At 39.6% G+C, this 21,400-nt stretch overlaps 1 protein-coding gene across 2 annotated transcripts; it reads right to left on the bottom strand.

Annotated features, from left to right (window-relative positions):
* On the bottom strand, positions 1-21,225 carry si:dkey-199f5.8 (beta-1,4-galactosyltransferase 3). Of its 2 annotated transcripts, none has more exons than XM_042490937.1 (7): positions 21,055-21,225; positions 8,209-9,566; positions 5,292-5,527; positions 3,908-4,095; positions 3,685-3,807; positions 3,340-3,444; positions 1-3,134 (listed from the first exon to the last, which is right to left on the bottom strand). In XM_042490937.1, exons 2-7 carry the CDS (start codon positions 8,480-8,482, stop codon positions 2,876-2,878), a joined length of 1,185 nt encoding a protein of 394 aa, XP_042346871.1. In that variant the 5' UTR covers positions 8,483-9,566; positions 21,055-21,225; the 3' UTR covers positions 1-2,875. The 2 variants fall into 2 exon arrangements, with proteins under 2 accessions (XP_042346871.1, XP_042346870.1); XM_042490936.1 differs by lacking the exon at positions 21,055-21,225 and adding an exon at positions 20,571-20,695.
* Positions 21,226-21,400: the final 175 nt, after the last annotated feature.

The following is a 21,400-nucleotide window of genomic DNA, read 5'->3' as shown; positions in this document are numbered from 1 at the left end:
ATCTTTTGAATAATCGTTTATTAATGAATTTAAGGCCACTCTGGACTGTGCAGAATTCATAAAGAGAGCAGAAATAACTTACAAAGTCACATTGACCTTGGTTGCCTCGGCACTACCCTTTGACAACTGCTTTCTATTGCTGCTGAGCTTATCCACATCAGAACGGAGTCAAATCAAACGTAAAGCAGCTTCAAAGAAAAACCCCAAAACCTAAATGATGGAGAATGTACTTTGAGACTTTGGAAATATAAGCCTGCTTTGTACTTTTTCGTCCTCAAATTCAACAGCAAGGAATCAGCAGATGGAAACTTGCATCCTCTGTGACTATACAGTTTCCAGTTCACAACATATAGACACTTCAGCATGCTTCATATTTCCTAGATAAGCACTGATATGTATCATCTCCACATTGTGCTCAGTACATTCCCTCACTAATAGGTTTGTAGCCATGCATATCTAGTCTTGATATAGGATGCTATTGTATTAGTGATCAAGTATTTAAATACTAGTATTGTGTGTGCTGCTAAGGCCATAGGAATTGAATATGAATTCACATCAAAATGATAATACAGTATATAATCATCTATTTATGAAAATCACAGGCAACCACTCTCAGAGCTCGTCTTGTCTACTTCAGCAGACAAATACCACAACAAGATTAAAAGTAAGTTTCAGTGGGTTTGAGGAGAAAACAATAAACAAGCAAACAAACAAACCCACTCATAATCGTGAACGCTTCTCATTCCTTCACTAAAAAGTTTTCTTCATCTGTGGTTTGTAAATTATGAGAAATACAAATATGTGTTGGTTTGGAGATTCTTTTAACCCCAAACTGAAAAATGCTACAGATATTGATAAGAGATGATGGGCCTGTCCACTATGATAAGAATAATGCAGAGTTACAGAAATCATTCATTCATACACACACAAACACACACACACACACACACACACAAACACACACACTCCAGCATCACCGCTTTCCAAGCAGTCATCTTTGGTTTCAGCCTGTTCACCTGCCAGTAAAGCCACCTTCACTGGATGAACATACTGTTTCTTTTTCTTGTGTTTACAATCAAATCTGTCAGAGTGGAAGAAGTAAAGAGGAGGGCAAAGAGTTGACATGCAGTACACGGGCACTAATGGATGATTACGGCAGATGTCTGCATGTGATGACTTGTTAAAGAACTGCTTTTCACACCAGCTACATTGCTAACACACCGGATCAATATCGAGGAATCGTTTGAGTTTGAAATGAAAAGATTTTAACAATAAAAGGAAAAAAGAGAAAAGGTGTGTTTCCTCACTGACGAGTAATGACAAATATATGGTGACATTATTTTGAGTTAAATTTAACAAAGGTAGAGACACCTGTTGTAGCAGGAACTACCACAGGAGCCATTTTGAGTACCTTGCCTGGTGTTTATATGTCTGTCTGTAACCAGATTTTGCCGACACAATAGCATCACAACTGTGAAGATGCAGTCATGAAACTTAACAGGTGTGTAATTAAGATCACAATGAAGGCGGAAGACCAGTGAGATCCAAGAGAGGATAACCCTTGTCCACGTTTACTTTAAGTCAGCTAGTGTGACATCCATCACAAGATGGTCTCTCATTTCTTTCTCTTTTTCTGTGGAGGCAAAATACCTTTTCTCATTAATTTCTCAATTATATGTATAGATTAGGACCAGGAAATGGGCAAAACACGATGACTGCATATAAAGTGTTATGAGAGGAAGCCAGCACTCTTGAGGGACACACTTACACAAGGACATATGTAACACACTGCACATAGTCAACATATATATCAAGAAAAGTTAAGCAAAATAGACTCCATTTTGATGTGAATCTCAAGCTCATCGGAAGGAAGAACACTGATCACCGTCACCAAGACCTGCTCTATTGGATAAAGGCAAATGCACAAAAACACAAAAAGAAAACTCAATCAAATGTAGATATTGGATATGCTGCAATTTGAAAGGCTGAACTGGATGTACTGAGATACATGCTACACAGAGGGACCGATCTTGCCATACAGAAATAAAATGTTTTTACTTAACTCTCATCTGCTTTGCTAAGTCTGCGGAACATGACAGGAGACAAAATTATTTTCTCTAGCATCCATAACATCTGAAATATTTAGACAATCTTTTGACACACTCACCAAATGGATATAGTTGGAACCTTTTCTAAATTAGACCCCGGATATTTGCAGACAAATAGGATATGTTTGCTGTTATGCAACAAGTAGTAATAGTACTAACAGTAACACAAAAATCTGTCAAGTTCCTTCATTCAGTACTCAATATAGCAGCTTCTCACACTCAACTCGAAACAAGACACTTTCTCCTTCACTCGCATTCATTGGTGTTGAGACAAAAAATTAGTGTGACTGCTGGAAATCGCAGCAACTGCTCTATTTAACCCAATATTCTATATATTGTAAGGTATGTGTGAAGACAAAAATAAACAAGCTCCTAAGGCATCACAAGGTTTAACCAGCGACCACAGTGCTGTAAATATATAAACTCATAGAGTCAATCTATTACCCTTCACTCTTCATTATGGCTCCTTGGAAGAAGAATCAATCAAGAATCAATAGGAACCAAGGTGGAGAGCCGTCACCTAAGGGTTGAAAAATTCAGGTCAGTTTTTATTATCTTTAATAAATCAGGTGTTTTAATCACCCAGATGAGTGCCGCACTGTCTGCAGGCAATACGATGTCTATTCTCCACAAATTGGCGAAAAAGCTTAAAATGGGCAAAAAGCTGCAGGTGATTGACAAGGTCAATCACCAACGTACAGCATGTACTGATAGGATTATCCCAATGAAGTTATGGCAGAATTAAACTTGATTAGCAGTCTCTTAGACTACTCCTCTGAGTGGCCCTCTTTGAGTTTGGCTGGGCCTTTAGCTGGGACTTCGGCAGGTGCTTTGACTGCAGGTTTGCCTGCAGCCTTGGCAGGAGGAGGTGGTGTTTGGGGAGGTGGATGTAGACCGGCCTCAGTGCCAATGTTGACAGTGATGTTGGTGTAGAGGGGCAGGTATTGCCGCGAGATGATCTCATATTCAATTGTGTTCATCCCATCCAACTTCCAGGTCTGACGCGTTTTGGCCAGCATGTTGAACCTTTACATGGAAAGCAAAGACAGAGCAGTGAATACTGAAGGCTGCATACATTTACATTTAACTTGTACTGTAAAAACAAAAGCAAATAGTTTTTTGTTTGTCCCCTTAACTTTGATGCATTTCAGAGTACTTGAGTCTGCATGCAAACTAAATTCAGATCTGTTCATAACTTTCCACATGAAACCACATGCATCAACTTGTTTACCTCTTTGGGTTAACATCATTGCCTTTGTCCAGCTTGTGTTTAATCATCTTGTAACGACCGACCTTCAGCGATGGGCGAGTGATATACATCCCCCCCAGAGACACTCTGTGAGAACAATAAACAAATGTAAGTCTTCTATAGTCCAGCTGGATCCCAAACATGTTGAGTCTGTCAACTCAGGATTGTATTTGGTTAGTGTTAAGTACCAATGTCATGTTAAAGATCTAATAAATTCAAAGTTGGGACATTATCTTAACAGAGCTTGGATGCTGGAAGCCTACAGATGCATATTTACCATAGTAAAACCTGGTATTCTTGAGAGCATCTGACCCAAATTATTCTTACCTGACTCCAATATCATCGTCCTCTCCACCCCAGCCCCAGTAGTTGTTGGGAAAGCCATTCATTTTGAGGTAGTGCAGTGGCGTCAGAGCTGACACTCCTCCAAAGTACATCTTATACGGAAGCCTGGAGATGATGGTATTTCAAATACATGTTGAGCATAGAATGCATCTGTCTGAAAAAAGTGAACCATTTAATGGGTATTCACAGACATGAAAGGACATACTTGTAGCCAAACTTGTCCATGGCAATGGCTGCATGCTTGGGGTTGGAGTCGCAGACGTATGTGTTACGATCATCCTCTGGGATGAGGTCGACATCATGGAAAAAGAGACAATCCCAGTCTTCCTCCTTCATGGCTTCACGGAAACCCACATTCATCAGCTTGGCCCTGTTGAAAGTGTAGTTTCCAGCCTGTGGAGTAAACAAAGATGTCAGAGCACTCAGTGTGTTACAACAAACGTACCTCACAAACCGGTCTTCTTAAAGATAGAAAGTGAAGCCCTAAAACTGTATTTGGCTATTAAAGACTGTTACTGATGAACTCAGGTACAAATTTTGACATTTTTTTTGTAAGTATTTAAATTCTACATATAGTGTTGTGAAACGGCATGGTGATTGCCCTATACTGGTTGGAACCTGGCTCTTGCAATGTTATTTTTCTATTGGCTGATCTGGTGGCAGCTATTGTCACCAAACAACCAATCAGTGCGTAGAGTGTCAAATACACAGCATTCCAGGAATTTAAGCCTATTTTGCAGTATATATACATGTCACTCGTGCATCTAGAGCAGTAGACACATGAGTTTGATGTCATTGTTTTGCAGTGTGCAACTGTCAGAAAAATGTGCTGCCATTCATAAGCTTGGAGCTGGAGGCATACAGTTCTAATGATTTGAACAAATTGGAAAACAGCTCTCAACTGGACTCAAATTCTCAATTCCCGTCCCTAACTACTAACTAAATGAAGTAACTAGCAGATCTTACTCGGTTGTCAAAATACACTATAACATTACTAAATATCAATCCTGGAAGAACTAAAACCTCAACATATTCTTATTATGATTTTAACACTAACCATAGGTAAACACAGATATAATGCTCATCTACCCCAACATTAATACTGCATCTTATTTTTTAAGCTTTATTTGGTTAATTTCCTGAATCAGGGTAAAAAAGCAGACACAAGACAAATCATTATAAACAAGATTCCACCATGTGACTGTGCCATGACAAAACCAGCTCAAGAGGTGTAAGAGGTTAAGTGCTGAGGAGTAAACATGAATGAACTGTTACACGCAGCTGAGGAGATAAAACCCTCTGAGCCACTTTCTGATCCCTCAACATGCAAGTCTTGTGACAGCACACTAGAGGGCACTCTTCATCCACTCCTAACTGTGGTGGATACCAAAGGAAGAATCTGTTATGCACACAGATCAAATAAAAGAGATGATATCTGTAAATATCCCCAAAAAAGAACTACCTCATGTTCCTACCAAATGTGAAATCTATATTAACCAAAAAACTAAGTAAAACGTAACTTAAATCCCTTATTTACCCTTTGCCTCTACCTTTAGTGAAATAACTTAAGCCATGGTTGTGTGTTTCACCTGGTGAATTACGTAAATCCCATAGTTGAGCTGCTGTCGCTGCAGAAAAGGATGCAGGTAATACAGCAAGAACTTAAGATGGTGTTCTCTGTGTCTGTGGGGAATGATGATGGCTGTTCGATGCCTGGCCTCACAGTCTGGTGGCCTGTAACGTCCTCCACGCACCACAAGTGGATTTTTCCTCTGAACCTCTGACAGAGTGAGCCCTGATGGAAAGCTGACGTGAATTGGCCCACCTGTGAGCAGAGGATGGTTTGCTGTTATTACCAGTAGGAAACAGGATACATTTAATAGAATAAAGGCAAATAATATGGTTAGAGTCTGAGAGCGTGTGATTGAAAGTTTAGATTTAAATGACCTGCCATGCTGAACTGGACTTATTCCTGGAAAGAAAATCACGGAAGCTGGCACAGGACTGCATGTGTTTTTAAATGCACCGATACAAACTCTGACACTTGATCTTTGTTGGATTTAAACAACACAATAAATCTGAGCATACAAAAAGTATACTTTGTGCATAGATGCCTGAAAATGCCCACAAACAAAACACTGTTTTCCCTCTAAGAATTCAACTTTTTTTTTTTTAATTTTCAAAGCCTTTCAGTTATTTTTGGATAACAATCTGTACATACGCACAGACATGTTTCTAATACCTCTACATTGACAATTAAGCTAGCTTTAGGAGTACAAGGCTGTCATTTTCTGCTTCCAATCTGCAGTTTTTCTGGGTAAATACAGTGTGTTAAACGCTGTCAATAAATTTTCGTTTTACAAAGCTGAGCCCCCCCACCAAAGCATTGACTGAGAATGTGAAAACAAGGTAGGTCTAGCTAAACGAGATATGACAGGCGTTAACTAGCTAGCACAGTTTGCAAAAGTGATTAATCAATTAGCAGATTAATGGAAAATGAATGAACAACCATTTTAATAATCAAATAATTATTTCAATAAACAGTTGTTGTTCCAGTTTCTCAAACAAAAAGTTTTTCAGGTTTTCTCAATCAGGGTTTCTGTGGGGTTCACAAAGTTAAATTTAGGACCTTTTAAGTACTTTTTAATACGACACAGAATGCAATTAATAGTTTTCGTGTTCATACCAGCTATTAAAAGTATGATGGGAAACCAGTATGGACAATCTGGGGATATGAATTATTTATTATGATACCACTTTGTTCAGTACTTCCCAGCAGTGCAAAACAATAATTCCAAATGATATAATTGATTAAATTAATGCGACCTGGACCAAGATAGATAGCGTATAGATAGAATATGGCGTTTGAACTGTTGCTACACAAAAAATAACATTGTCCCCTCGTCAAACCTGTTTCTGTGAACCTCGCTGTCGTTGCTGTTCACTTCCAGCTATATGATACGAAGCTCAGTAATACCTCAGTGACCTTATCCATTATGTTTTTTAGGATAGCAGTTAAAGCCCTCTGGCACAGTTATCACCATGTAGTTTCAAATTACTGGACGTAACGTGGGAGCAAAGAGGCAGAGGGCAGAGCCCGGAAAACAGAAATCTAAGCCTGCTTTGACAATGCATCCTAAGTATAATGAATAAACATTACACAGGAACAGCTTGTCTAGTCTAATGAATGCCAAACCACGAACTGAGGACATGTAACAAGATTCACTTACTACTGAATTAGTAATCTCATTTCCAAGGTCTAGTTTGTAGATACCTTTGGGTTTAATTTAAGCTCTCTGAAAGTTTTCACTCATTCTGTGTTTAAGTAAACAAAACAAATGGCTGTCTAAAAAAACCAGTTAACCATATGGAAAAAATGGCTCAAGCAGTTAAAAGTGATCTTTATGCTGATAATGTTTTGTAACCTGTAACTATGATTGTGCAATGGTATATAAAAAAATCATGTATGAAAAAATATATGTTTATAAAACAACCCAACTGATATTTCAACTGACAGATTTACAATAAATCTAAAAACTATACGAAAGATGACCCAAATCGAATTTAAAAGGGACATCCAAACTGTGTATCTTGAATGATAATTGTAGTAATAATGTACCATTTGATGTATCTGCTTGCTTGTAATTTCCTTGCATGATTGCTAATTTGACACTTCATCACTGTCTACAATGCTCTACAGGGCAGTACAATATGTTTCCCTGCTGTCTTATTGTTAGCACACTGTTATATTGTGCATGAATCCCCAATATGTTTGCCATTGCCTATTTGCTGAGTTTTTAATTTACCTTGCCTTTTTAAAATAAATGCTGACAAAAAAAAAAAAAATTAAATGAGACACAAACCAAGTCAGACTGAAAAGTCCCATTCAGCTCATAAAGATGATCGATGCGTTCAACTGTCATACTCTGCTTGCTAAACCTGTTCACGAGAAACTCCAGATGGCTTCTGCATTTTTTTCTTTGTAGTAACATTTAATACAAAAGCCAATGCCCTTTGGCTTAGTACAGCATGTAGTTTAAAACTTGCCGAATTCCAATGTGCCCAACCTGCATAACCTGAACTTAATAGTCGTCTCTATCTGTATATATATATATTTCCGCATCTCTTCATCCCCAACACTATACAACAGCGGATACACAACTATTGAAGTGGAGACATTGAGAACTCCAACCTTCAAATCAACAGAAATTAGTTTCATAATCAATTGAAATTTGCTTTTAAATTATGAAATAATGTTGATGGATAGAGGGGCAATTAATTTGCAGGTAGACCCATCAGCTTCTTTCAGTAAATTTTAACAAGGGTGAATTGTCAAAATTTGATGAATGACAACAATGTGGAATTACAGAAAAAGAAAAAGGTATGTTCATAAATCAGTGTTGTATTTAGAGATTTACATGTGTGAAGGAGACAGTGATCTACCTTCACAAACACAATCACATCAGGTACAATGGAATGACATGGAAAGTAGGCAAGACCACTCACCTATCAAAGGGGACGTCTTGGGGCAGTAGGGCATGTCATTTGCATGGCTATGAGCTTTGGATAGGTGAGAGAGGTTGGCATATACGTCCCCTCCAGTGATGCCTGCTGTTGTGTGGTTGCGGCCTGATAGGCCAGTGGTGTCTGGCTTGCGGAAGATGCGAATGAAGTAGGAGACCCTCTTCTGGTATCCCTCTCGGGACAGCAGTGCCATGACCACCAGCTGGATGCCCAGGAACATAAAAAGGTAGCGCCATTTGGATTGGATACTGACCATGGCGACGGCTATGCGTCGTCAAAGTAACAAAGGTTCAGAAAAGGCAGTGCAGAAAGTCACACTGGTCTGGCACAGCCCAACTCTGTGATTTAATGGCAGGACTATATAAGGTCTCCCCAATCAGGAACAAAGTTCAGAAAAGTGATGATTGTCAACTGTGTATTTGATGGAGACTTGTGGAGTGGCTGTTAACATCCACATACAAATGCACTATGTACCTTCTCTAAGATATGTAAACACACACTGAATGTGACAGTTATTGCATGTTACATGCAGTAATTTGTGGCAGTATGGAGTATGAATATAGAGTAAGATAATTAAAAAGACAAAAAGTAAAACAAAAAGGCACTTTTGGTAGGCTGTTATTGAAAAAAACCCACCAAGGAGAGGAAAAATAGAAAAATATTCAATACCAAGAAAAAAGTCTTTGCTACTTTTCTCTGTTTCACTGCATTCCTTGCTGCAGGACACTATGTGGCAAAAATCTCTAAAGTTGACTGTTGGTCCAATTTGTGATTGGCGTGGGGTGGCAAGGCCAGTCCCACATCATGTAGTTTCACCCCCATTGAATTCCATCCATTGCCTGGCAAAGCTCATTCTCTTCCCGTCAAATAAATGGCAGCGTCAGTGTCTCTCAGTCACTGGCTTGCTCGCTTTCTCTCTTCCTCCCTTTGTGAGCTTTATGCTGCCTTCTGTTGTCCCTCATGTGCTCTCCTGAGGGAGGCCTCAACAACAACAACAGCCGCCATAACAAAGGGGAGCATATGCAGCCGTATAGGCCCTATACTTTACAGAGGATTACACAGCTTCCATCGACTCACTGGCTGACTGGCTGGAGAGACAGGGGGAGTGGACCATGGCCAGCGTGGGAGGAGTGGTCACAGGGCTGTGTGTGTGGAGAACCAGGCTGAGAGAAAAAGAAATGGGGGAGGAGATGGAGGAAGAGGAGGAGGGACAGCTTTGATTCCAATTGCTATTGTCCTATAATGATGCAATCCACAGCTCTGAAACACTTCAAGCAGCTCAGCCACTCGGCTCGGCTCACTGGATGGACAGGGAACAGACCAGTCACTCCAGCACAGCTCTGAAAGACAAAACACAGAAGAGGAGGAGGGACAGTTACACCAACTAAACCCTTTTGGTTCAAACTGTTGACATCAGCGATTTTGTACTTACAGCAGCATGCTTTTTCCCATACAAACAATGACTGATTGTGTGCAGTACAGGCCCAACAAATGGTTTGTGTTTGTTTACATGGAGACTCAACAACACAGTTGGATAGCCTTGATTAATCAGGCCCAGCGTGGGCTCCAGTGCAAGATGCCTCTCCAGAGAGAGGCCTGCTGCCCATGGCAGATAGCACACTAGAAGCCATGTACCGACCAAACTTCCCAAGTCTAAAGCCAACAAATTCAGTGTCTCTGTTGCTGCAGGCTGCTGCAATGTGGTGTTTGCTGGCCTTGCATAAGCCCTTAACCTGCTCTGGTGCTGTCTACTACAATGTCCAACACATCCTCAGTCGCAAATCAATTAGTGCTTGTTAAAGAAGCCTGCCTCAGACCACTAATCCTAATCCCACTGAATGCTACCAGACTGGTAGAGAGACTGAGAGAGAGGGATAGAAAAAATAGTAGAGGTACTTTCAAGGCATCTCCTCTAAATATTACCATTACTGAATTTATAGTTTAGATTTAATCCCCCAAAGTCAAGATTTGATAAGGTCTGTTTCTTTGCACAGAATGAAGGTCTAAACCCAAATACAACTGTAAATGCCTCCCAATGCACTTGAATTTAACAACTAATGCTTGAAGTCATAACAGGCCTATCATTTCAGCTGTGACAGAAGGCTTGTTCCCCCACAATTTATTTTATTTATATATTTTTTTTGCTTGGCTAATGTTTGCTTTGTAATCCCAAAGTGCTCAGTTTTAATGACAGTTAAGTTTACTCCTACTGAGTCATTAGTATGGTGTTGACATCTTTAGCCCCTAGAGCCTGTCTTGCTAATTACATGAGGGGAAAACAATGCCTTAGGTTGAAGTAGTCTGTCAGTCACTTTCTTGTGCATAATGCACATGCAGCTTTTTAAGTGAGAGACAGGGGAAAAAGAAAGGAGAGACAGCTAAAGACAGGAAAAACTGAAAAACAGACCGGGTGCTTTGACAAGATATGGTGAGAGAACGATGACTGTCGACTTTTTGTTATATTGCATTATGTTTTCAAAACACAAGTGATTACAAACATGAAAATACATCACCTTTTTCTGCTATTGCATTTTATGTTGATGTCTATTTTTTAAAGCTACATCTGCAATGCTTCATAGTTTCATAAAAGATCACATGAATGATAGACTGCTATATGTTGAAAAGCAGAGTCAAAGAATGTCATCACGTCCCTGTGTTTCCCCAGTGAAGATGGTGAGTAAACAATGAATGTTATCATAACTGACAGGACATGGTCTACAAATCATGTTTTCTTTTTTTACGCAAACTACAACTGAAACATACAGCCCACTTGTTCAACTACGCAGATACACTGATGACATCTGACACACTCATGCTTACTGAACTGTGATGTTTATGTATTTCCGCATTTTGCTTTGACAGCTGACTGTGAGGATTTTCAGTTCAAGGATAATAAAGGTTTTCCTCTGAGGGGATATGTGGATCAAAAAGGAGAGGAAAGCCTCTGCTTGCCGCTGCAGATGATTTTTATCTGCACAGGAAAATGTGAGCAGATGGGAGACTGATCTCTCTCCCTTTGCCTGACCTCTTAAATAACCCCATAGATTATGGATATGGTTTATAAAGATCATGCCATAAAGACTTAACCCACATCAGGGAAATTTAACTCCACTACTCAGACCTGTGATCATGAACACACACAAAAAAGCGACCCGGAAAACAGTAATGTCCCCAGATAAATATCAATGATTAAACCTCTCAGGTTTTCAGGAACAATAATGGTTGATAGGGTATGCAAGTTTGAGCTGCTACATGGAATCAGGAAAGCCCCCAGGGGCTGAATTTAAACTTTCTATGACACCCCCTTCCTACTCTCCCATATTCCAGTATCACATTCATCTGTAATGAGATATATGCATGTCCTTACAAAGGGGAAACTGATGGGTCTGGTTTGCTCTAATGCTTGGGGGCCATATTGTGCTTCAGTTGGCTCATACAGTGAGAGAACTTGGCAGCAGGCACCTCCTTCAACAAAGCTCAGGCACTGACTTAACACGCATATAAAAGAGATCCAGTGACTAGATGGAGACGAATCTTTCTGTGTTAGCTAAAAGGCTGAGGGGTGAACCAAACAGAGAGGACATAGCAAACTAAGAGGAGCTGGAGGGGGAGAGGGAAAGCAGCCAACAGTCTGGTTACACTATGTTCTTTTGACTTCATTGTCTCTCCTGCACAGATATCCTTCCTTTCTACATTTAGAATTTAAAAAGAGACAGGTTTGGCATGATGTAACATACTTCAGTACACCAAAGCGAGCCTTTTCTGTTTTTTTTTTCCCCAGCACCCCTGTTCTCCTCTTATTTTATTTTTATTTTTTTAACCCACAATGTGTGCTTTAAAGAGTGATGGCACATAACAGCCGACAAATGGGACATTTTCTTCTCTGCCCCTGGAGCATTAATATTGCATATATATGGTATGTCCACATGGATGCTTGCACACACAAGTGAATGCAAGAGGAGCCAACAGAGCAAGCATGTGGGTTTGAATAGAGAGCCAACAAGAAAATAAAAGGGGGTGGGGGTATCGAGAATGGGAGTTTTTTATATATACATCATCATCTAGGGATTAATAGCTTATGCACTGCTGTTCAAATCCTAAAGGGAGAGCGCAACACTCATGCACAGCCCATTGGCAGCCATAGCAGCCCCAGAGGGACATGAACAAGCAGCCAAACCGAGTCACAGTGGGGGTAACCACAGGAGAGGTTTACCCAAACCAGACATTCCTACTGTGGCTTTACTGACACAAATACCTGTCACTTTTCTTCTTTATTTCCCCTTTTATTCCTCTCCAACTGTCAAGGCGGCCCAATCCTTAAACTCAAACTGATCAGCGACACTTAACCACAATTCATATTTTCAACACTAAGAGTCATTTATTACCTATTGAGGGTCATTTTAGAGTTGGTACTTGCTTGAGCCAGAAATTCGAGGCATAGCTGATTCACATCAAATGTGCTGAGTACAGAGTAGAGATATGGCCTATCCATGCTTGGCTATGTTACTATTGAAAATTGGCTGCAAATGATTTCAGCGCAGCAGTTCTGCTTAAGGGCTGTTGCAAGAAAAGCTACCCAGTACTGGCTATTGATTTTTTAGGTCCTCAGAAGCAAGAGCCAGTGCATATAAAGCGATAAAGCACCATTGTTGTTGAAGAAAATACTGAAAGAAAGATAAAAATGCTCATCTCTTGTGCTTCAAATATTGCTTACAAAGAGGATAGAAAAGCTTGCTACAAAACCTGGATGAGACTGTCCTGCCTGATAAGGGCCTTAACCTCTTCACCTCATTGAAGCATATTGCAAGGTTCTGCATTAGAGGATGAAGCTTTCACATCTGCCTGAGTGTGTCATCAGATATATATGTGCTGGCCTATTTAGGATGAGCGAGGGCTTTCCAGCCTTAAATGTGTGACCTTTCTGTTAAATCTGCAAAACCCCTACGACTATTAGTGGGGGGAAAGTCCATCAAATACCACTTGCTTTTATACAGAAATTCACTTCACACTTTAATTCAGGGATACAGCTTAAGACTCCTGGATGCTGCGAAGACCTATTCTCCATCTCTCTTTGAATCATAGATCTAACTATGGAAACCAGATGAGGGAAGCACAGCAAACATTTATGCACATCTAACAATAATATGACAAAAGAGCAAGCATTAAAACTGACAGTCAAAGGAAGAAGTTACTTAAAAGCACAGTCTCCTGGGCCTCTTTCATCAGGAAAAAGATTGCATGGCAGAAAAACAGGTGCCCTTACAAAGTGCATTTGTCAAAACAATTTTGGAAATTAAGTTTAATTAAGGTGTTTATGTTGATTTCACATTTAGATGAGAAAAAAACCTACAAATGTTTTTACAGAGCACCCCAGGACTGAGTCCTAAAACTCGTAAATGTTCATGTTTTGTTCTACGACATAACATTTTTGAGTAAACACCCCACTTGTGAACTTTTAGAATTTCATGTGCCCTAAAAAAGGCAGTTGCTTACAAGTCACTAGGTTCAGACCCATACAATTGCAACTGATTTAATTAATGTGCATGTACTAACAGAGAAAAACTAATCAGTAAAATGAGATTAGTGCATAAAGACAAATCTGTATATACTGTGGTAATAATAATATCCAGTCAATGTTTTTTCATAAATATTCTGAATATACTCTCAGAGAGCTCCTAAGTCTGCCTTAAAACTCTCGCAAGGAATCTTGGGTTCAGAGTGATTTAGGAAAAACAATCAGAGCAGCTCTGCGTAAGAAAGGAACAGAGACTTTGACCTTATTTAGGAGATGTGTTTGACTACATTGCTAGGTATGGTGCATTTTTTAAAGGTGTGATTTGTTGTCACAGGCATGTCCTTTTGTGAGCCTGAAAGGTGTTGAAAGGAAATGACCAGTATCACAATAAGACTGTGACAGCGCTGTATATGTTAGTGTGATCACTCTGCTGATGGAAGGTTTAGACAAACCTAAGTCATCCATGCTGCATTTGTGTTCTTCCAGTTGCTAAATACCTCAGTGTTCTCAGCCTGTATTCACAAAGCTTCCCTGTACAAAAAGTTCCTCTTAGTGACAAAATCCTAAAATGAGGACTGCTACAGTGAAAAGAAGCAGGTAAGAGGAGTATTCTCCAATTGTTGAATGACATTGAGTCATTGAGAGGCTACAGATAAGAGAGACATGCAGGAATAATGTTTGTGGTTGATCTCATTAGAGACGCACTCACATCTCCCACCCAGAGCAATAAGGCCAGAAATTTAATTTTGTTAACACTGAAGCAGTGATGACTTGGTTCTGTCTCAACCGTCCATCAGCAGTGTGATTACACTTGCAATAATAGAATGATCACACCAACAATTACAGCGTTTCCACAGTCTCATAAAGTGACAGAGTTCATGTCATTTGAACTGGCTGTCCACACCTAGCTGGCTCACAAAAGGGCAACTAGTCACACCTTTTAATGAATGCATGCCATAACTCAGTTCATGAGCCATGACAAAAGACAGGACAGGGGACGCATGGTTTTAAACTAAGAGGTGTGTTATTATTTGGAATGACATAACCCCAAAAAATGTCTTAAGTCATGAGGTATGTGTGTGTGTCTGTGCCAGCAGATGCATGAGTGGATGAGTGATGAACAAAAATTTGTTACACAGAGTATCACTCAATCTTCTATTAAGGCTGAAGCCAACCAAACAAGAACATGGTGGCGAAAGCATGGGGAGAGAGAGTGGACTGGAGCAGCCAGGTCTTGAATAAGCTACCTCTGGGAGATTGGCCAGGTGCTCCAAGATGCACTTATTTACCCCACCTACCAGGGACCCGCAAGACAACACAAGGTCTGCTCCATTCAGTGCGCCAGTACACTGCTCAACATGAAACAGCGAGGGCCAGGAAAGCTGTTAAGATGGAGTGAAATCTGTCAGCCAGCAGCAGCAACCACGTTAACTGTCATTTGACAAAACAATGTCAGTTGACAAGAAAAAAGCCTTTCCTAGTTGATAAATAAATCCTTGCATGGACAGTAGTGCTCTGAGTATCATTTTATCTAAGCCTGAATGACATTTAACAGATTGGTGATTTATCAGTCTTTCTTTCTTTATTTGTGTGTAAATTTAGCGGAGGAGCTGGCGTATCTGCTGGTTACTATGCCGGTCAAACGGTCCGCAGACTCCACCTACTCAGCGCACCATAAGTGTACACCAGCATGGTGATGTTGTGCACCCACAGACACACAGACAAGGGGAAAACATACCCAGCAGGCTGTGCTGCACAATCTGACCTGTAGCACCTCATTAACTCACTGTCATTCAGCTTTTCTCCAACCTCTTTGTCTTTCTGCCAAATTTCCTCTGCTTAAGAAATGCTTAAGCCTCTTAAAAGTCCTGTTCCCTACTCCTTACAGTTTTTCACCGTAGTAGTTCTCTTAGGGGCTTCAATGTCTTGTGAATAACTTATCTTTAACAGGATCTGGTCTTAATAGTAAATTCTTAGAAAAAAATCATAACTCTACAGATTTTCCTAGAATTTCATCACTTTGAGCAACTCTTTGTACTCTGAAGCTTTGACAACATGGCCTCAGGGGTTGTATTTACAAAGCTGAAAGAATGTATCATACCTAGCAGGGTCAACCACACCTCCTCCCTTAGGTTCAAGTTTCTGACCCTACTTTATTCAAGAGATTTTCCTAAATCACTATTAAGATAGGAACTTTTTAGGGCAAGTTATGAGCTCTCAGACTATTGTCAGATTATTTGTGAATACAACCTAAAATCTGCGCTTATTGAGTAAAAGAATAGCAGAAATGGAAAAAGGTTTAAATACAGGTAGTAACTACTGTAGTCCTATTGCCATTTTACTTTTGAAAAGAAAAGTGCTCACATAACTGTTTTTCATCATTTGTAACAATTTTGTGTCAAACATTTAAAACATAACTTCTTGAGCTTAAACCAAATTCTGCTTACAGTACGCAGATTTAATGACGCTTGGGAAGGTGAGGTAGAGCGGATTCTTCTACAATTCAGCCTACTCTGCAAGGGAACAAGTTTTCAGTAAGTGTGTCCCTTTCACCTGACTTCTTAAGATCTCAATGACCCATCAATACATATTGACTCAAGACAAGCCTACAATTTTACCTCACTCTAGGTTGTCAGAGTTATCATACAAACCCTGATACCAACAAATTAGCAAACTCGCAGTGCCAGAGCTGATTGTTTACTACAAACATTTTGTTGTCCTCATAAAATGGTTTAATTTAAACTCATTATTATTAATATTTGTTATCATTTTATGTGATTGCTTTCACCCACTGAAAATGCATTTGAGCAATCAGGCCCATCAAATGTATCTTCTTAAAGAATATTATTTTGAATAACTGTTATTTGTGAAGTAGTTGTCATGTATTGCAGAGCAATGTTCATAATGCGCAGTGCAAAGTGCCATCCATTCCAGCGACATTTAAAATAGGATTCAGTTATGGAAAAAGTGATTTGTGATTTTGAATGGATCTTACAATAAGTGTAATATTTTGATATAAAGAGGTAGCGTAAAGATAATTCCTGGTTTCAAAATTGCGAATCAGCTCTTGCTCGTCTAATGCAGTGCTATTTAAAGCCAGCATTAGGGAATGAATAGAAACAGGGCATCCAACAAAAGTTCAACTCAATTCAGCCATTTAGGACAACTCTTTCCTCAACTTCAAAACCAAAATGTCATTGGTGCAGAATTAGTCTACTTAAGAGACTAACTCCCGCCCAAAAAAAAAACAACTAACATATGGACTTTCGAGTACACAAACACAATGTTCAGCACTCTTTCCTCTTTCCTACCTCTACTGAAATTTTATCCCCTTCATGTTGCCATGCTTTGCTTAACAGTCAATTGCACACAATCTGTCAGACACTTGCAGCTCTGTTAATTTGTTCACATAATATTATGAAGCCATCAGCACAGTTTGTTGATGTGGGCTACTTTTTGATGGTCAGAACACGTCACATTGACAAATGCTGGTTTAGCCGGTTTAAGCTCATACAATGGTCTAGCAAATTGGAAATCGACACAACTCTAGCCTTCAGAATCATGTTTGGCATTCTTTAGGCATCAGTGCATTAGTGTGGTAAAAAGTGTGAAATGAAAGCATTGATATACTCCCCCTAAAGATTTAACCTTGTCCTCAGTGTACCTTTTTTTTTTTTTTTTTACTGGCAACCGTAATCACTGTGTCACACTCTTCACAACAATGTCTGCTGCAGATTGTAAAAACACATAGTGAACATATTAAAGACTTTGTGATTGAATTTTGAGGTATAAAGATACTAAACGCCCCCTTAGGAATGTGCACAGAAATGGATAGTTAAGTAATCATTAATTAGGAATTAATGACTGCATTATGTCATCATTTCCTCATTCTTAAAAACTAAGATTAGTGAGATGTCCAGACCTTGCCTCTGGACTACAGGGCTAAATTCCTTATGTTGGATTGTAAAGGAGCACTGATAGGGCTCCTGTTTTGGGGCTACATTTAGAGAAAAAGTTATACAGGAAATAATGTTGGCTGTATTCAAACAGCTGAACAGCTGGTCTATGCCTTTATTCAAAACTCACATTGGGGGTCTGTGAGCATAAGCTAATTAACAGCAATGTTTTAACAGTTTTAGGTACTGGTGTTTAAGACTAAACGTAGGAGTGAATCTGATCTGGACAGTTGTGGTCAGCAGACCGCAAATAGCTCTTACACAACAGCATAATTTTTCTTTACTAGGCTGCCAGGACATTGGGAAAATATTCTTTAAACAAACCACAGTAAGTCTTCAAAATGCAACAGACTCTGGGTAAAAACGCTTTTCACAATCTGTATATGCAAGCAGGCCTTTTTCTCCCAAGCACCAATCAAGCAAGGCCAGGCAATGAAATAATGTGCAAACATGCCCTGAGAAAGGAGGTGTCTACATAAAAAAGCGTGCCAGCCTCCTTGTCATGGCAACCCATCCTGAGCCCTAGCCATTCATTGCGGGTACAGCTGGTACATGTCTCTATGGCTGCTCCCTCGAGTCTGACTCTGCTGGGACAGACTGCTCAGGAGAGGGTGGAAACAACACATCATCACCAGCCTTCCTTTCACTTTTTCTTCTCATCTCTCTACCTTAAGCTGCTCATGCTGTTTCCATAGTGTAGTGTTCACCTCTTGCTATAGCCAACCCAACAGGGACAGCCACTTAACCAATCATGGTAACTTGCAGGGGGTTGCAAACTTAGCAATGGCAACCATGGAAATAAGTAAACCCCCACGTGGCCAGAAAACCCATAACAAAACTGGAGCAGCAAGTTATACAAGAGGACACTTTACACCAAAAGCCTATTTAAACAAAATATAACTGTCTAGTACTAAAAAGTACAATGCCTACCATGATGCCAGAATAGCTGTTATCCACTTTAGATAGATGACAAAGAAGAAAAGCTAGCAAAAATCATATAAGAGTCTAGAACTTTTTAAAAAGTATTATTTAACAGAAGTAATTTTAAGCTGAAAATCCCATTGACAACAAATATACAACATTTTGCCTAACTACACTGCACAACACAAAAAAAGATAATTTGGTGTTTTGTGATCTAGAAACAACTTTTTTTCTGTGATACACACGTTACATATATATTTAAAATTAATCATTTTTAGCCAGTCATTTTAAGGCATTATATTATGGTGGTTGTTAAAACAAAAAACATCTATTGCTGTAATGTGTGTAAGACGACAAATGAAAAAACAGTTTTATGATTACAAAAATGTTGATATTACACAACAGGATTATATTATCACAACCAAGCTCAAAATAGTAATAACCTGCAAAAACTGACATTGATCATGTGCAGAAAGGGACCTTTTTTTTCTCTGCCACATTATGTAACAGAAACAAAAAAAGTACAAATGTCTGAAGTGGAGATGCAAAATAGTTAAATGCAAATACAGCTAACTAAGCAGTTTCCCATTAAAATGGGCCACCATATTTGCTTTTACACGGAAGCTATTGTTACTTAGATTTATACCACTATTACTTTGTCTGATACTGTGTGCACTTGTACTTTGACAAAAAGATATGTTCGTGATTAAAAAACACACCAGTGGCATAGATACAGTCTGTAGATTGAATCCTTAAGAATAGCTTAGCCTATCAGTTGTGTAACAGGTGCAAAAATCCATGTGCAGTGTGAAACTTCTTGACACATACGTGTACACTGAGACAAAAGCAAAGAGGACCGTGTGTGCAGAGTAAATCACCCTGCCCACACTGAGAGTGCTTAACATAACGATAAAGATAACATCACAGTGCTCAACAGGTTAAACTATTGGACACTGTTCTCACGGACAATACAAGAATAGTCGTTTCTTTTTACCACACTGGTCTTCTAATTTCTTAACTACTGACTTAATCAATCTGACAGTTTAGAGGGGGAGGGGGTCGCCATGCAGAGCCTTTTGTTCTCCTGAGGGAGGTACACATGAAAATATATGAATAGGATATTCAGGATATGAAACTTATTTCCCCTGGAAGCCAGCGTGAACGTAGCGTGAAATGGCGTACTTTCAGCACTCTCTGATGTGTAAATAGTGACCGCCACCAGCTTTGGCTAAGTCACGAGTAATGTTAGTTAGCTATTAATAACCCAAGAGAGTTGCCAGTGCCAGTTGTCAGTGAGGTTGTTGAGGCACTTTTGATTGTGTCGTCATTGTGCTGTAGCAGTGAAACGGGAACTAGTTAACCTGAGAGACGAGCAAACTTCCCAGTGGACTAATAACTATCGTCCACGTTAGCCAAAAGTTGTGCAAGCATTTTGGAGAGTATCGTAAACTGAGCTGACCTTAACTAAAATTACCTTAAATAACGTTGCCTGTGTAGGTACCTAATTAGCCAACTACTAACGCACACTTTAGAATAAATAAAAACAGATAAAACGCGACTTCCATTGTTTCTGCCACACGTTCAAACAGCCTTGTTAACGCTATAAACCGCTGCATTTGTGATCGTTACCGTTACCAGTCTTACTTTTAAGTGGAGCTAACTATCTTTCAACTGTCGCGTGGCCGACGTAAACACGTTTAGCCAAAGCAAATTAAAACAAACCACACTATTAAGACACGTAATCCTTTAAAAGCAGCAGAGGAAACTGTTCTCAACAAAACTCCTACCATGACTGATCCTCGCCAGCTGTGTCGGGGAACAAGAGCCAAACCAGGCTGAGCTAGCTGCTGCGGGTTAACGGACATTAGTTAGCTGAGTAGCTAGCTAGCAGTCACACGCACGGTGCTGTTTTTGGGTTCCTTTAGTCATATATTTAAGTGTTTTATGCTTACCAGAGAGACTAATTTATCCGTTAGCAGGCTGAGTAGGTGTTAGCCGTCGATATCTCTGGCAGTACCCTCCCTCCTCCGTATTTCTGATATGTTTGGAAGTTGATGCTCTGTGGTCTGAGAGAGCGAATGAGCTCAGGCAGTGTCGCACCGCTGTTTCCCCTCCCCTTCACTGGAAACCCCAAATTACATTATGTGCCTATAAAAAGCTCTGATTTCGCTTTTTTTTCCACGAGAAAACTGTTAAGACGGCATCATTCGTATTCGTATTCTCATAATAACTGCAGTATTAGTGGCTGGGCTATCTATTTCTATGGGCTCAGATGTAGTGGTACTGTTTTATAAGTCGTGTAACTTCCGTGTATAAGGCAGCAGTTAATGTGAGGCTTATATATTCTTCAGTTACGATTGACGTGAAAAATGCTGCACAAAAATTATAAACTGTTGTTTAGAGGAAGGTATATGTAAGTATACTGAGCATACTCACCTGTATTTCTGGCTGTAACAGTATACCCACTAATTAGCCAAAAAGACAACGGAATATTTTAGGAGTACTTCCTTCTTGAAAACCTACTTATCGGCAACCACCTTTTCTAATATCATTACACCACTGGCTACTAATGTACAACACCCATTAGATAAAGAGTGCTCTGCAAAAACAACTAAAGAGTCATAAAATGAAGTATTTAAGAGTAAAGTTGGTTAATAGCCTACACAAACTGTTTTTTTTTTTTTTTTTTTACTCATCAGAGGGGGTGGCTGAGTTTTTTATTTGTCCCTCCCCTAAGCTACATATATGTTTCCTTGAGCCTACTTAATAATATAAATTAGTT

This window comes from Plectropomus leopardus, chromosome 7 (assembly GCF_008729295.1).
Source record: "Plectropomus leopardus isolate mb chromosome 7, YSFRI_Pleo_2.0, whole genome shotgun sequence".
NCBI lineage: Eukaryota > Metazoa > Chordata > Actinopteri > Perciformes > Serranidae > Plectropomus > Plectropomus leopardus.
The sequence above is the reverse complement of the archived record's forward strand: the minus strand, read 5'-3'. Positions and strand labels throughout refer to the sequence as shown.